The sequence below is a fragment of the Ranitomeya imitator genome, chromosome 3, assembly GCF_032444005.1.
Source record: "Ranitomeya imitator isolate aRanImi1 chromosome 3, aRanImi1.pri, whole genome shotgun sequence".
NCBI classification, from domain to species: Eukaryota; Metazoa; Chordata; class Amphibia; order Anura; family Dendrobatidae; genus Ranitomeya; species Ranitomeya imitator.
The window spans coordinates 617,185,703-617,203,654 of NC_091284.1; the positions used below are offsets into that span (position 1 = coordinate 617,185,703).

The window sequence follows — 17,952 nt, forward strand, 5'->3', positions numbered from 1 at the left end:
GTTCTATGAGTGCAGGCTGGCAGAGAAGTTCTATGAGTGGAGGCTGGCAGACAAGTTCTATGAGTGCAGGGCTGGCAGAGACGTTCTATGAGTGCAGGCTGGCAGTGAAGTTCTATAAGTGTAGTGCTGGCAGAGAGGTTCTATGAGAGCTGGGCTGGCAGAGAAGTTCTGTGAGTGCAGGCTGGCAGTGAAGCTCTATGAGTGCAGGCTGGCAGTGAAGTTCTATGAGTGCAGGGCTGGCAGAGAAGTTCTATGAGTGCAGGCTGACAGTGAAGTTCTTTGAGTGTAGGGCTGGCAGAGATCTCTGAGCGAGTGTAGGGCTGGCAGAGAAGTTCTATGAGTGCAGAACTGGCAGAGAAGTTACATGAGTGCAGGCTGGCAGGGAAGTTACATGAATGCAGGCTGGCAGGGAAGTTCTATGAGTGTTGGGCTGGCAGAGAAGTTCTATGAGTGCAGGGCTGATAGAGAAGTTCTATGAGTGCAGGCTGGCAGATAAGTTCTGAGTGCAGGCTGGAAGAGAAGTTCTGTGAGTGCAGGGCTGGCAGAGAAGTTCTATGAGTGCAGTCTGGTAGAGAAGTTCTATGAGTGCAGAGCGCGCAGAGAAGTTACATGAGTGCAGGCTGGCAGAGAAGTTACATGAGTGCAGGCTGGCAGAGAAGTTCTATATGTGCAGGGCTGGCAGAGAAGCTGTATGAGTGCAGGGCTTGCAGAGAAGTTACACGAGTGCAGGCTAACAGAGATGTTCTATGAGTGCAGGGCTGGCAGAGAAGTTCTGAGTGCAGGGCTGGCAGAGAAGTTCAATGAGTGCATAACTGGCAGAGAAGTTCTAAGTGCAAGCTGGCAGAGAAGTTATATGAGTGCAGGCTGGCAGAGAAGCTCTATGAGTGCAGGCTGGCAGAGAAGTTACATGAGTGCAGGACTGGCAGAGATGTTACATGAGTGCAGGCTGGCAGAGAGGTTCTATGAGTGCAGGCTGGCAGAGAAGCTGTATAAGTGCAGGGCTGGCAGAGAAGTTCTATGAGTGCAGGGCTGGCAGAGAAGTTACATGAGTGCAGGGCTGGCAGAGAAGTTACATGAGTGCAGGCTGGCAGAGAAGTTCTATGACTGCAGGGCTGGCAGGGAAGCTGTATAACTGCAGGGCTGGCAGATCTACTATATAATTGTCTAAGGGTCACTTCTGTCTTTCTGTCTGTCTGTCACAGATATTCATTGGTCGCGTCCTCTGTCTGTCAGAGAAATCCAAGTCACTGATTGGTCGCGGCAAAACAGCCACGACCAATCAGCGACCGGCACAGTCCGGTGGAAAAATGGCCGCTCCTTCCTCCCCGCAGTCAGTGCCTGCTTTATACTCCCCTCCAGTCAGCCCTCACACAGGGTTAATGGCAGCGTTAATGGACCGCGTTATGCCGCGGTGTAACGCACTCTATTAACGCTGCTATTAACCCTGTGTGACCAACTTTTTACTATTGATGATGCATATGCAGCATCAGTAGTAAAAAGATCTAATGTTACAAATAATAATAATAAAAAAAAGGTTATTCTCACCCTCCGACGTGGTGTGCTGTCCTCGGGAGTACAAGCGGCAGGTTCCGATGGCAAGGAAGCTATGCGAGAACCTTCCATGACGTCACGGTCATGTGACTGCGACGTCATCACAGGTCCTGCGCTCATACCAACCCTGGGACCGGAACCTACCGCGTGCACCGCACACAAGTGCCAGAAATACAACGGGCTCTTCGGAGGGTGAGTATATGTTTATTTTTTATTTTAAGTCTTTTTTAACCTGTTACATACGTGGCTGGGCAATATACTACGTGGCTGGGCAGTATACTACGTGTTTGTGCTGCATACTACGTGGCTCTGTGCTGTATACTACGTCGCTGTGCAATATACTACGTGGCTTTGTGCTGTATACTACGTCGCTGTGCAATATACTACGTTGCTGTGCAATACACTACGTGGCTAGGCAATATACTACATCGCTGTGCAATATACTATGTGACTGGGCAATATACTACGTGGCTGGGCAATATACTACGTGGCTGGGCAATATACTACGTGGCTGGGCAATATACTACGTGACTGGGCAATATACTACGTGGCTGGGCAATATACTACGTAGTTGGGCAATATACTATATCACTGGGCAATATACTACGTAGCTGGGCAATATAGTATGTGACTGGGCAAAATACTACGTGGCTGGGCAATATACTACGTGGTTGGGCAATATACGTGGCTTTGTGCTGTATACTACGTCGCTGTGCAATATACTACATGGCTGGGCAATATATTACGTCGCTGTGCAATATACTACGTGGCTTGGCCATATACAGCATGGCTGGGCAATATACTACGTGGACATGCATATTCTAGAATACCCGATGCGTTAGAATCGGGCCACCATCTAGTAAGTTCTATGAGTGCAGGCTGGCAGTGAAGCTCTGAGTGCATGGCTGGCAGAGAAGTTCTATGAGTGCAGGGCTGGCAGAGAAGTTCTATGAGTGCAGGCCAGCAGAGAAGTTATATGAGTGCAGGATGGCAGAGAAGCTGTATGAGTGCAGGCTGGCAGAGAAGTTCTATGAGTGCAGGCTGGCAGAGAAGTTCTATGAGTGCAGGGCTGGCAGAGAAGCTGTAGGAGTGCAGGGCTGGCAGAGAAGTTCTACGAGTGCAGGGCTGGCAGAGAAGCTGTATAAGTGCAGGGCTGGCAGAGAAGTTCTATGAGTGCAGGGCTGGCAGGGAAGCTGCATGAGTGCAGGCTGGAAGAAAAGTTCTATGAGTGCAGGCTGGCAGAGAAGTTCTATGAGTGCAGAGCTGGTAGAGAAGTTACATGAGTGCAGGCTGGCAGAGAAGTTCTATGAGTGCAGGCTAGCACAGACGTTCTTTGAGTGCAGGGCTGGCAGAGAAGTTCTATGAGTGCATAGCTGGCAGGGAAGCTGTATGAGTGCAGGGCTGGCAGAGAAGTTCTATGAGTGCAGGCTGGCAGTGAAGCTCTGAGTGCAGGGCTGGCAGAGAAGTTACTTGAGTGCAGGCTGGAAGAGAAGCTGTATGAGTGCATGGCTGGCAGTGAAGCTCTGAGTAAAGGGCTGGCAGAGTTACATGAGTGCAGGGCTGGCAGGGAAGTTCTATGAGTGCAGAGCTGGCAGATAAGTTCTATGAGTGCAGGGTTGGCAGAGAAGTTACATGCGTGCAGGCTAGCAGAGAAGTTACATGAGTGCAGGCTGGCAGAGAAGTTCTATGAGTGCAGGCTGGCAGATAAGTTCTATGAGTGCAGGCTGGCAGAGAAGTTCTATGAGTGCAGGCTGGCAGAGAAGTTCTATGAGTGCAGGCTGGCAGAGAAGTTCTATGAGTGCAGGGCTGGCAGAATAGCTCTATGAGTACAGCGCTGGCAGAGAAGCTCTATGAGTGCAGGGTTGGAAGAGAAGTTACTTGAGTGCAGGCTGGAAGAGAAGCTGTATGAGTGCATGGCTGGCAGTGAAGCTCTGAGTAAAGGGCTGGCAGAGTTACATGAGTGCAGGGCTGGCAGGGAAGTTCTATGAGTGCAGAGCTGGCAGATAAGTTCTATGAGTGCAGGGTTGGCAGAGAAGTTACATGAGTGCAGGCTGGCAGAGAAGTTCTATGAGTACAGGGCTGGCAGGAAATCTGTATAAGTGCAGGGCTGGCAGAGAAGCTGTATGAGTGCAGGGCTGGCAGAGAGGCTGTGTAACTGCAGGGCTGGCAGAGAAGTTCTATGAGTGCAGGCTGGCAGAGACGTTCTATGAGTGCAGGCTGGCAGTGAAGCTCTGAGTGAAGGGCTGGCAGAGAAGTTCTATGAGTGCAGAGCTGGCAGAGAAGTTACATGAGTGCAGGCTGGCAGAGAAGTTCTATGAGTGCAGGGCTGGCAGAGAAGTTCTATGAGTGCAGAGCTGGCAGAGAAGTTCTCTGAGTGCAGGCTGGCAGATAAGTTCTATGAGTGCAGGCTAGCAGAGAAGTTCTATGAGTGCAGGGCTGGCAGAGAAGTTCTATGAGTGCAGAGCTGGCAGAGAAGTTACATGAGTGCAGGCTGGCAGATAAGTTCTATGAGTGCAGGCTGGCAGAGAAGTTCTATGAGTGCAGGGCTGGCAGAGAAGTTCTATGAGTGCAGGTTGGCAGAGAAGTTCTATGAGTGCAGGGCTGGCAGAGAAGCTCTATGAGTGCAGGCTGGCAGAAAAATTCTATGAGTGCAGGGCTGGCAGAGAAGTTCTATGAGTGCAGGGCTGGCAGAGAAGTTCTATGAGTGCAGGCTGGCAGAGAAGTTCTATGAGTGCAGGGCTGGCAGAGAAGCTCTATGAGTGCAGGGCTGGCAGAGAAGTTCTATGAGTGCAGGGCTGGCAGAGAAGCTCTATGAGTGCAGGCTGGCAGAAAAATTCTATGAGTGCAGGGCTGGCAGAGAAGCTCTATGAGTGCAGGGCTGGAAGAGAAGTTACATGAGTGCAGTGCTGGCAGAGAAGTCCTATGAGTGCACGGCTGGCAGAGAAGTTCTATGAGTGCAGGGCTGGCAGGGAAGCTCTATGAGTGCAGGGCTGGCAGAGAAGTTTTATAAGTGCAGGATGGCAGTGAAGCTCCAGGAGTGCAGGGCTGGCAGAGAAGTTCCTGAGTGCTGTGACTGGCAGTGAAGCTCCAGGAGTGCAGGGTGGCAGAGAAGTTCCTGAGTGCTGTGACTGGCAGGGAAGCTGTATAAGTGCAGGGCTGGCAGAGAAGTTCCTGAGTGCTGTGACTGGCAGGGAAGCTGTATAAGAGCAGGGCTGGCAGAGAAGTTCCCGAGTGCTGTGACTGGCAGGGAAGCTGTATAAGTGCAGGGCTGGCAGAGAAGTTTTATAAGTGCAGGATGGCAGTGAAGCTCCAGGAGTGCAGGGCTGGCAGAGAAGTTCCTGAGTGCTGTGACTGGCAGTGAAGCTCCAGGAGTGCAGGGTGGCAGAGAAGTTCCTGAGTGCTGTGACTGGCAGGGAAGCTGTATAAGAGCAGGGCTGGCAGAGAAGTTCCCGAGTGCTGTGACTGGCAGGGAAGCTGTATAAGAGCAGGGCTGGCAGAGAAGTTCCCGAGTGCTGTGACTGGCAGGGAAGCTGTATAAGAGCAGGGCTGGCAGAGAAGTTCCCGAGTGCTGTGACTGGCAGGGAAGCTGTATAAGTGCAGGGCTGGCAGAGAAGTTTTATAAGTGCAGGATGGCAGTGAAGCTCCAGGAGTGCAGGGTGGCAGAGAAGTTCCTGAGTGCTGTGACTGGCAGGGAAGCTGTATAAGTGCAGGGCTGGCAGAGAAGTTTTATAAGTGCAGGATGGCAGTGAAGCTCCAGGAGTGCAGGGTGGCAGAGAAGTTCCTGAGTGCTGTGACTGGCAGGGAAGCTGTATAAGTGCAGGGCTGGCAGAGAAGTTCCTGAGTGCTGTGACTGGCAGGGAAGCTGTATAAGTGCAGGGCTGGCAGAGAAGTTTTATAAGTGCAGGATGGCAGTGAAGCTCCAGGAGTGCAGGGTGGCAGAGAAGTTCCTGAGTGCTGTGACTGGCAGGGAAGCTGTATAAGTGCAGGGCTGGCAGAGAAGTTCCTGAGTGCTGTGACTGGCAGGGAAGCTGTATAAGTGCAGGGCTGGCAGAGAAGTTTTATAAGTGCAGGATGGCAGTGAAGCTCCAGGAGTGCAGGGTGGCAGAGAAGTTCCTGAGTGCTGTGACTGGCAGGGAAGCTGTATAAGTGCAGGGCTGGCAGAGAAGTTCCTGAGTGCTGTGACTGGCAGGGAAGCTGCCCCTGGCAGAGTGACACCAGGAAGCCCTGTGCCTCCATCCTCCAGCTCGGGAGCACAAGTTGGCTGAGCTCCTCCCCTGCACCGTGTGACAACAACAACCCGTGCACAGAGCAGGCAGCACTTTTCAGCCTCATTTTCCTTCTGTCATTCGTGCTCAATCTTTGATCAATGTGCTGCCAGCCAGCCCCCGGGTCCTGCCAGCCTCCTCCTCCTCTTCACCTTCATCTCTCAACTTTCTGCTGAGACTCGGGGAAGACAAGAGACAAACACGCAGCCTGAGCGCGAGTGCCTGCTGCTGCTGCTGCCGGGGCTGTGCACTTGTGGGGGCTCAGGGGTTAACCCTCCCCCCTGGACTCTTTGTCACTCGTGCATTCTATGCGAGTTCCCCGTGGAACTTTCCCCTCCCCACAGTGCAGCTTCTTGTCAGCAGTGTTACTCTGGGAGGACTCCTATGTGACCATGGCCGTGCCGGCTGCTCTCATCCCACCGACCCAGCTGGTGACCCCTCAGCCAGGGATCTCCGCGTCCTCCTCATCCTCAGCTTCTCCAACTCCTTCTTCATCCGGACCAAGTCTGTACAGACCGGAGCCCATAGCCGCCACCACGGTGACCTCCAGCATCAGCAGCCCTGCTGCCAGCAGTATCAGCATCGTCAACAGCAGCCCAGGGACAGCAACGGCAGCAGCAGGAGGTGGTGGGAGCAGTGGCAGCCCCAGCCTGGCCACCAACAGCAGCCACCACCACAGCGCTGCCATCCCCAGCACCTCCACCAGCACCACCTCCTCCACCTCCACCAGCAGTGCCCCCAGCACCAACCTGCCCGGCAAGCCGGTCTACTCCACTCCCTCCCCAGTGGAGAACATCCCTCAGAACAATGAGTGCAGGATGGTGGACCTCAGAGGGGCCAAGGTGGCCTCCTTCACCGTGGAGGCTTGTGAGCTCATCTGCTTGCCCCAGGCTTTTGACCTCTTCTTGAAGCATCTGGTGGGGGGGCTTCACACCGTCTACACCAAGCTCAAGAGGCTGGAGATCACCCCAGTGGTGTGTAACGTGGAGCAGGTCCGGATCTTGAGAGGATTGGGGGCCATTCAACCAGGGGTCAACCGCTGCAAACTCATCTCCAGGAAGGATTTTGAGACCCTCTACAACGACTGCACAAACGCCAGGTGAGTACACGCTGCCTACTAAGTTTATGTGGGAGTTGCTGGGTATATGCCCACCATGGGCCAGGCTGGCATTCACCAGGAGAGAGGATGTCCATCCCGGAGCTAGGTGGCACACAAAGTCTCACTTATGTTCCACCATTGGTTATAGCTGTCCTGGAAACCATGTGAAACTCATGGGAAAAGATCATGTCTGGATGTGACAACCTGCCAGGGCATCCCAGTATGTGCCTGGTGTTAACCCTTCCATTGGTTAACCATGAACAATGCAGGTATTGTCATAAGGACTGAAACTTACAAAAGTATCAGGCCATAGAATACACATATATTCTTGGAAATATTAATAAGCCAATTGCCTTCTTTTATTTTAAAATGAGCCATGTTTCTTGGTTCTTCTTAGATTTCTTGCTGTCGTTGTCATTTCGCACTATTCAGGTTGGCAATTCCGTGTATGATTATTGATCACCGATCAGCTTCTGATCAATATGTTATTATCACTACTATTCTATTTCCGTGGCCAGTTTTCACGCAGAAAATAAAAAAAGGAAAGTTCTGCAGTATTTCCATGAGATAGTTAACTCTTTAACAGGGCAATTATTACAGTAGCTGCCCAGACGCGCTAATAGTGTGGTTCATCATATCCTAATTTGTATTATTGCACTATCATCAATGCTAAAGTGATTATGGGATGTGCCGGGATCTATTTTTAGGGCCTCCAGGCTCTCGGCGGCCGCCGCCATGTATAATGCCATTTATTAATATAGGTAAGCTGCATGGCTAGCTGGTGATAAAGCTGCTACTTCCCCTCTGGAAACATTCAGAAAGTTTAGTGTTGAGGAACAAGCAGAAAGCATTAGAGCAAATTGTTAAAGGGAGCAGGGGAATTGGAAGAGGTGTCTGGGGGGAAGCTGATTAAAAATCACTGCTAAAAGTCATCTTGAAACATTAGACAGGCAACCAGAAGATTATTCCTGTAAACAAACACAATAAACTATACTCCAGGGGAAGGTTCATCTGTGGCATCCACAGCCTGGTCTAGGTGTGATCATTGCTTGCGGGATCAACATGTGACACTTCATGGAATTCTCAGGGGATTTAGATGTTTGGAGAAGAAGAAAAGAGCAAGTGACCTACTGGGACACCAGAGAGCTGTCTTTTCCCATGGGGGGAAGATTTCACTGATAGTCAAAGTACTGGATACAAACCATAAATGCAATGACCCTTAGAGGGTTTTATTATCCAGCAAGATTACAGTCCACATGAAATTTAAGTGTATGAAAAGGTCAGAGCAACTTTCTAATAAGCAAATCATCAGATCAGCCATAGATGAGTGACTCAAATACAGACGAGAGGAGGAAGGCTAATTTTGAAACAACTGGTAAAACACATTATATAAATACGATATATATATATATAGTATATTTGAGCTCAGTTTATTATTTTTAAACCTGACAGTGTTGGACAAAGTCATTATTATTATGATTATTATTATTATTATTATTCATTTTATATAGGGACACACAAGCATTGACACATCTATATCCATGGGTTTCATTATTTGATTAAAAAGTTATTTTCTTTCATAACATTGTGTTTCCAGTTAAATACATTTTTTTTTATTTTTTAATGAAACTCAAATGAAAGAATGTTAAGCATGCCTGCAAAACTGGAGCCATTAAATCTCCCTATGTATCTCGATAAGGCTATTTTTCGCAACCCAAATGATCAAATGGTAAATATACTGATGTATTAGCAATTTATATGAATAATAACTATTCATTTCTATCAATAACATTTATGATTATTGTATTATTATATATGATTATTTTATCTATATATGATATACATACCCATCCATATATATTTTATAGAGTACACTAACAGACATCCCCTACTTCATGCTCCATTTAGGAATGTACAAACACATTGCATTTGCAGTTAATTAGTTGATGTGTTTCTCATAGCGTTGCTTGTGGTTCTGACCTTTCACCTCTGCTCATTTATTTGTTATTTTGTGGTATATGTTACATCAAGGACATTGAGCCATACACGACTGCTAGTGAAAACAGCACATTCACCAGCCCAGGACGTAGACTTACCTCTGATCAGCTCTCAGGACTGCACCTCCAAAAAGTTTATTTAAGTTACAGATCCTCCATTTCTTTCATATAAAGGTTCTCTTATAATTAAAGATTTTGTTTGTAGGTTTTGTAATTTCCAGCTTAACCTCAGTTTCAGGGGCTAACTCACTGTTCTTCCTTTGTAGTGTTGTCATCCATTTACAACTAATAATTAATGATTTAGCTGCTCGCTAATGCCAGAGGAATTTAATTTGTGTCGTGAGGTTTGTAATGCCAGGGCATAAAAAATACCCTAGATATATTTCCAACAAAGTGTATCTCAGTTATTTCAGAATTATTAGAAGTTGACGAGGAAAAAGTGATACAACTTAGGAAAATTAGAGCACACCTATTTTATCTCAATGTTAAAATTCTAATTCCTTGCAATATTTTCTTTCTAGATTTTTTTTCTCAGTTGTATCTAATTATTACATTTATTTGCAGTTTTTTTTTATTCAACTCGATACTAAACATTAACTGTCATCTTATAATTAATTATAGATCTGTGGATTGAGTCACAGTAAAGTAAGGATACGTATATATTGACATTTTTAGTATATTATTCGTAATACGTGCTTGTTGTAAAAAAAATTTTTTTATATATTTTTTTGTTTATGTGTGAATTTACCTTTACATTTTTCACACATTTACATTTACAAGGAAGAGCTGCTGATGCATCTAAGATAGATAACCTTGTCAAGTTACATTTTTGGAATAGTATTTAATACGTTCTAATACTGGATAACTCTTCATCTAAGGATCCGTATTTGACTTCTAGATTAATTGTGTCCTTATCCCTAGTACATGTTAGATCTGTTACTCGGATGCCAAACTTTGACATTCGACTGATGAGTTTCTGAGAAGTCCACAGTGTGGACCTTCATTGCCTTCCATATAGTGAAGCTTGTGTCTGTATCTAAGAAGCGTTCATTGTAAGTGTACCATATATATATGTATGGATATATATATATATATATATATATACGGTATATGTCTGAACTATGTAGTCATTTTATTTTATGGGATTTACTTCTAGCACAAGATCTAATTCTTAATTATCTTTATTTCAAATGACTTCGATAGAGCTGACATATTCCATAGCGCTGTACATGCAATGTATGCACGTCTATTATCTTACTTGCTCCTAAAATTAAACAAATATATATATTTCTGTATATTTTAGTATTTTTTTGTTATAATAAAATATTATTTATAAATTATTTTTTTTTTAATATATAATTCATTTTTTTTCAATAAGGCTGCTACATCTATTTGCCATAAATTAGCATGTCTCACAGCGTAAAGATATGAACGTATGTCCTGAATCATTAATATGTAGTATAATAAAATGCTGGGTCTGATAACATGATACATTTGCTTTAGTTTCCATCATTAAATTAAATCTCTGGATGGAAATTCCACGTTTAAAGGACATTATATACATATATATATATATATATATATATATATATATATATATATATATATATATATATATATATTTATATACAGCCTACTGAGAAACCTGCAAGGTATTACATAACCTTAGCAAGCCACAGTCACTGAAAGGGTTACGAGGAGTCTAAGATACATTTTATTAAAGCCAGAAGTCACATTTTGTTGATCTATCTTATTTGGAAAAGTATATCTTAGAAAAATCCATATCACCTGTCATAATCAAAATTTAGTATCTATAGATTACCTTTCCAAAGGCCCTCCAAGCAATTTACACTTCTAGCCATTCCGTTACTACTCAATTACAGTTGGATGGCCAGAGGCACAATTAAACGCAGCTTGCCCAAGGTCAAACAAGAAGTCACTTGTACTGTCACAGAAAAACACACAATGTCCCTCTGCCCACTCGAAAACCACATCTGTTTCTTAAATAAAAAATGGAACAGCAAAGGTTTATGGAAGGTGACGGAGAAACTTGGGGCTCTGCCGGTGACCGTTGCTGTTATTCAGGATTCAATATTGATAGAAAATAAGCATTGTACATGTAAAGTAAAATTCAGTCGATACAAGTGTGTAATTCACAATTTAAATGCTGGGTCAGGAGAATGAAATGGTCAGTGTGAATAAGGGACACAATTATATCCTAAAGTCACAAATTGACTGATTTGGCAAAATTCTATGGAAAACGCTGCCGGAAGCGACACCAATCAATATGGTTAGATCTATAAACATGATTTCAGATATGTAGGAACCTTTACAACGTAAAATATTATTATTATGTAGAAAGGAGGTGAAAGGAAAAGTTTCTGATACAGTGGATAAATAATATAATAAAGAGTCAATTTAGGAAGAAATGTAACTGTTCCTGTGCGCAGATTTGGATTTCCATCTATGCTGATATCTACTTGTTTTTGCCATTTCTACACATAGAAAGTTTTAGTCATCCACCATTAAGTACTGACAGCTTCTTTATATTTTTATATCTCTGTATGCTAGCTATGGGATTTGCTGGTCCTGAGTAATATCATACATGTAATAAACACATAAAACTCGTAAGTCCAAACCATTTTTGTCAGATGTAGCAGGGCTGAGTTTATCATTGGGCACCGCGCACCTTAGTATCATGGAATTTGTAGATGTCTGAACATACAGCATGACCTTACCTTTGTAGGGGCGAGTGAAAAGTTAAAAAGCAATATCAGCTCTGCTGCCTTTATAATACATGTGCAGTCATAAAACCTTGGGAAATATTGTTTGTAGAGATTCATTACAGTAGTATCACCTTATATTGTATAACGATAGTAGCACGTCCTGGACTCTCCAGAAGATGAGATGGAGCATGTATTCTGTTCTAGCAGGTAGCTTGCAATCTATGAACCTACTTGTCATACACTGGGAGATAATGTGGCCAAGACCACAAGAAGCGGGAACCATAAGTCTCCACTTACTCTGCCTTTCACTATATGGAGAGCGCAATATTACTACAGTGGTAAATGACTACTGGATACATAGTATACGGGACTGGGACAGCTGAATATACAGACATCCCAACAAAACATTAGCCGAATGCATTGGATAGATGCAGTGGGCACTGGGGATGTATATATATATATATATAGCAAAGCTGAGAGTCATTTGGCACAAGTGTGAGGTGTGAGTTTTCTGTTTGTTGGTCTACATAGAGTGGTTGTAAAAATAGTGAGTTAACTATCCAGCAAGTTAGCACAGCTTTATCAGCTCTACTCTGCCATGTGTGCACTTTGTAGAGGAATATTAATTTGTACATACTGTATGGTAATAAAGGTGATCGGTTCGTTCCAGAGTGCTGTCTAAAAGTGTGTGTCCATATTCTTTTTTTTTTTTCAAAACATCACTGCGTAGAACTGGTAATATCAACCATCTATAAAACTATTTTCTCCAAACCACCCACTTCTTGTAGTGCACAGGGGTGTGAATTTTTAGTAGTGGTTCAGCCATGTTTCAAACCTTCCAGGAGACCCCAGGGGAGAGAAACTTGACCTGCTTTTATGAAACCATAGAATTACATTTATTCAAGCTATCCCATGGGAAAAGAGTCAGCAGATTTCAGCCCAAGCCCCATTATTGGAGTCGTACAGGTCGTCCCTAAATTATTTTAAAGCGTTTGATTAAACGTTACAGGTAATCCTTGTAGACTTTAAGTCGTAAATCATACACATAAGCATATACTGTACAGAGACATATATATATACCTATATATATATATTTTTTCTATAGTACCAATATATGCCACAAAACTTTACAATGAATATCTATCTATCTATCTAATTTGTGCTCATATAGAACATGTACAAGATTGTTACACCACATATATTCTTATATGTATATATGCATATATATATATATATATATATATATATATATAATGTATCTATGGTATCTGGCTGTCTATCCTATCTATCTATTTATCTGTCTGTCTGTCTGTCTATTATCTATCTATCATTTATCTCATATCTACAGTATCTAACTATCTATCTATCTATTATCTATCTATCTAACTATCTATCTCATATCTATCTATCTATCTATCTATCTATCTATCTATCTGTCTGTCTGTCTGTCTATCTATCTATCTATTGCATATCTACATATTATCTATCTCATAGCTATCTATCTGTCTATCTATCTATCTATCTATCTATCTATCTATCTATCTATCTATCTATCTATCTATTTGTCTGTCTGCCTATTATCTATCATTTATCTCATATCTATAGTATCTGTCTATCTATTGCATATCTATCTATTATCTATCTATCTATCTATCTATCTATCTGATATCTATCTATCTATCTATCTCATATCTATCTATCTATCTATCTATCTATCTATCTATCTATCTCATATCTATCTATCTATCTGTCTGTCTATCTATCTATTGCATATCTATCTATTATCTATCTCATAGCTATCTATCTATCTATCATTCTATCTTCTATCTATCTATCCATCCGTTTATCTATCTATCTCCTATCTATCTATCATTCTATCTTCTATCTATCTATCCATCCGTTTATCTATCTATCTATCTATCTATCTATCTATCTATCTATCTATCTATCTATCTATCATTCTATCTTCTATCTATCTATCTATCTATCTATCTATCTATCTATCTATCTATCTATCTCCTATCTATCTATCCATCCATCCATCCATCCATCCACAAAGATATATGACTCCATTCCTTAAAGTAAGCTACACTATTAGACTTTTGCTGTAATGAAAAGCATGAGAATGGACCTCATTTTCTTTCCAGCTAAAATTTGTCAATTGTACAAATTGCACCTAATTCTCACATATATCACCTTGAAAATGAGCGCCCACATGTCTGGTGCCAGCGCGGTGCAGGTGCAAATTGGCACAGAACTGCTGTAAGTTTGGAAGCAATTATAAAAAAAAAAAAGAATATTATTTTCAGAAGTGATTTCAGCAAACGTTGGTTTGTGTAATGTATTTCCTTTTTTATGGAGCAAAATAAACTTTTTGTTAATTGATCGATTCTTTAGTGTAGTGTGGTGTAAGTATTATATGTTGTGCACGGTTATTTTTTGCTCCATATTTGTGTGCGCGGAGTACAATAATCATCTTCGGGCCTGATATTTATCACATTTGCTATATGTTTAAAGATTAAAGTGCTGCCGGTTGAAGCAGTTAGTAAATCCCAGTAGTTTACATCCAGTAAAACACAGCACTGATGTCTGCAGCTCCAGAGATGTTTGTAGACATTGTGTAGGACATTGCTGTAAATTATTGGCATTCCTTTACGGGTTTTTTTTTTTTTGATGTGTCTAAGGTGAGGGAGGGGTAGACACAGGGAAGAATGGTGAATAGCCTGATTGAAAAGGCATAAAGGAGTCTGGTCTGGTATGGAAAGGTCTTTGGTGGGTGCACGACAAGGATGCTGTTTGTTTTTCATACAAGTTGTTTGTGATTTGAGGGACCCTTGGGAAATCTCTTGATCATTTTCACATCTGTTCCTGTCAAAGTGGGTGCTGAGATACCGGTCACCCAGCAACCGTGTCCAAATGGGAATAGGCCCGATAATAACTTCAAAAAGAAATGACAGATGTTAGATTATGATGAAAGGGAAAATGCATGAAAAATGAGCTCCTTAGATTCAAAAATTTGTTCAAGTACCTTCATGCAAATTAAATGAATCCCGAAAATTTGCATGTAGTAATTTATATATTTGTTCACTCGGAGGCAAAAAAAAAAAAAAGATACATTTGAAATCGCAGATTTTCTCTAGTAATTAACATACAAGCCAGTGACTTTTCCTACAATGGGATGAACCACCTGGGTCCTTTATTGTCATATTATCTGTATCACCAATGCTGTAACATATCGCGTAAGCCTGTTTATGGAGCGCATAAGTATAAGTGCAAATGTAAATGATCGGATTCCAGATAAAAAGCATTTGACGTCCCGCTCCTCTTCGTTAAATAGGATATTCATTAATAAAACATCCTCTCAGATAGATTTAGCGCCACCGCTTTGTTCGTAAGTGACTGGTCAAGCAAAGTTTCTTTTTGGTCTAATGCGTTCTAGCATTACACGGCCGCATATGTAGTCGAAAAATGAATTAATAATTGATATATATATATTCGAAGGGGGGAAAAAAAAAATCGCTTTAGCTCTCCTAACAACGTAATTATTGGGATGTTCACTCAACAATCAGTGTTTGCAAGACAAAATGGAAAATGTTCATCTGGAGAAAGGACTTTGAGCCTTCGTTTAGTAATGTCTAATGTGGTCACGTAGAGAAATTGATTTTCCTCAGAAATTAATTAATTTTTCATATCGCCTTAAGCTGCAGTTAAAAAGAGTGCATACTTGCCTGTTTTTTTTTTTTTTTTCCAGAAATATTGCCTAATCATATTAATACCGTTGCCCTAAGGATGAAAAGATAATTGTACAAATGCATTTGGAAATATGTATCACTGAGTATTTATGATTAAATTATGCAAATAACCCAGTTCTCATCCTTTCCAGACACAGATTGTCTAATTAGGATTGATATGCTGAATAGATGTTCCAGCATTTGAATACAAGCATGTCCAAAGAGCAGAAAATTGGAAATGACAAGGCTGAAATCCTAAGAAAAGTGCCTTTTTTACTTTTCAATAAATGGATCGGTTTTGGCTCATAGTTTTATATGTGATCCGCAGTCTTGCTTAGCCTTGCACCCATTTATTGTGACATTTGTTTGTAAGTCATATTTACAAGTGACAAGCCATTTCTTTAGGTCTTTGCCATGTTTCACCATTTCTTTCCCCTTCGTCTGATTGGAGAAATCGCTCTACAAATTGATTATTGCCTTGTAGCAACTTTAGCATCTCTTTTCGCTAACTTTGTGGTGTGCGGATTTATTTGTCCACTGACGTTTGAGGACAATGCTAGGAACACATAGGAGCTGTTCCTATCCCAGCCATTGTTAGCAGTAGGCAGTGTACATGAACTCCGCTGGCTTCTGCTTTCCATCTGCAAGATGATGGATTGCTATGTTTAATACATTTCAGCTTTTGTCTAACTGTCATAGCACAGACAGCACTATCAATGGCGGCAATTGTCATTGTGGACGACTCGACACAGAAAGTCTGCTTGTGAGGGGAACGTTTCACACGTATAGAGAACAGAGCAAATAAAACAAGATAAACTTTTCACTACACTCATATTATTAAAGCTCCTGTTGGTTGTTGTTAATTACAAGGCGCCTGGTGCTTTGCATCGAGTTCTATCCGAATATGAGGACACAATTATATTAGCTATGCTAAATGGATATCATATACATTTGTTGATTTTTTTCAGACAAAAAAATTATAGCACTCGTTACTTTATACACCTTGTTACGTATTAAATATCATTACGTACCTGTAGGTGTGTGAACGATGTGTACATCTGATGCTGAGAAATAGTGAAAGGCGGTCGTAATTCTAAAGCCTAAAAACTATTCATTATATAAAGTAAAAATGTAATAAGCTTCAGAAAGCCACTTCTACATCTACGGATGTAAATGGTGACTAAACACAAAATTAACCTGTGCGAGTTTGCCATCTTGTTAAGTAGAGCTGCCTTTTAATTCAGTAGACAAAACTAGGTGTTAATTATTGGTCCGTTAACGACTATTAAATATAATCAAACATCAAATAAATATTTTTAAGTCAGCAGGTATCATTTTCATCATATTATCTAATCTATCTATCTATCTATCTATCTATCTATTATCTATCTATCTATCTATCTATCTATCTATCTATCTATTATCTATCTATCATCTATCTATCTATCTATCATCTATCATCTATCTATCTATCATCTATCATCTATCTATCTATCATCTATCTATCGTCTATCTATCATCTATCTATCTATCTATCTATCTATCTATCTATCTATCTATCTATCTATCTATCTATCTATCTATCGTCTATCTATCGTCTATCTATCATCTATCTATCTATCTATCTATTTATAGATATATCTATCGTCTATCTATCTATTTATCTATCTATCTATCTATCTATCTATCTATCTATCTATCTATCTATCTATCTATCTATCTATCACAATTACTTATTTTATGTTTTTTCCAGCACTACACTTGTTTATAGGTTGTGTTGGGTAGTACAGGTTTGTGGATTCATCTCTTAATATATTTACATAAGCAGGGACTTAACTACAGGGTGTGCAGGGGTTGCCTTACCTCCTTGTCCCTGGAGATTACGGGAGCCAAAAAGCTGCCATTGGCCCATATAGGTAGATCAATACTATTGAAGACCCCTGATTGTTAGGAACCATGTTGGAGATTTTGCATTGCGACCAACGAGCCCTCTTTATATATGTAGGTTATATTAATCTAGGGTCACTTCAATTGCCATCTTTCCCCGCTGTTAAAGGAGATCTGTCAAAAGGTATTGCTATTTAACCAGAGAGCAGCATAATATAGAGCAAGAGAGCCTGATTCCAAGGATGTGTCCCTTATTAGACAATGTGTTGTAGCTTCAATTCAAACAATGTTTTATCAGCAGGAGATTATCACTAGAGGACTGCAGCTCAAGTGCAGGTCAGTCAGGCTAATCTTAGCAGTTTGCTGATAGTTTACAATGTAGAGGAGAGCTTGCCAATATGCTGTGTGGGTGGAATTATACACAGCTCAGCATGCTTACTACTGCTACATCTACAACAGAGAAAACAGGGATTCAATCAAAACTATCAAAACTGCACCAAGCAGTCCTGTAAGTGACACATTGCTGGAATCAGGGTCTAAGTCTTTACATCACACTGCTGTCAGATTACATTGCAAACACTTGCTGATAGATTTTTTTAACGACCTCCTAGCTATGTTTTACAATTGTAAGCCACCTCAGCTTTCAGCAGCCATTATAGTGACTGACCCCTTAAATATCTGATATTGTATGGTCAC

The 17,952-nt window shown here is 41.9% G+C and overlaps 1 protein-coding gene across 13 annotated transcripts in view; it reads left to right on the plus strand.

Moving 5' to 3' along the window:
• Positions 1-5,834: 5,834 nt before the first annotated feature.
• DACH1 (dachshund family transcription factor 1) overlaps positions 5,835-17,952 on the plus strand; it is a 519,671-nt gene continuing 507,553 nt past the window's right edge. For 6 of the 13 annotated variants that reach the window (XM_069758144.1, XM_069758143.1, XM_069758145.1 and 3 more), the window contains exon 1: positions 5,995-6,915. In XM_069758144.1, the coding sequence (XP_069614245.1) occupies positions 6,125-6,915 (791 nt within the window). In that variant the 5' untranslated portion in view covers positions 5,995-6,124. Of the gene's footprint in view, positions 6,916-17,952 lie in introns of all 13 variants that reach the window. The other 7 variants (XM_069758153.1, XM_069758155.1, XM_069758152.1 and 4 more) reach the window with 4 other exon arrangements.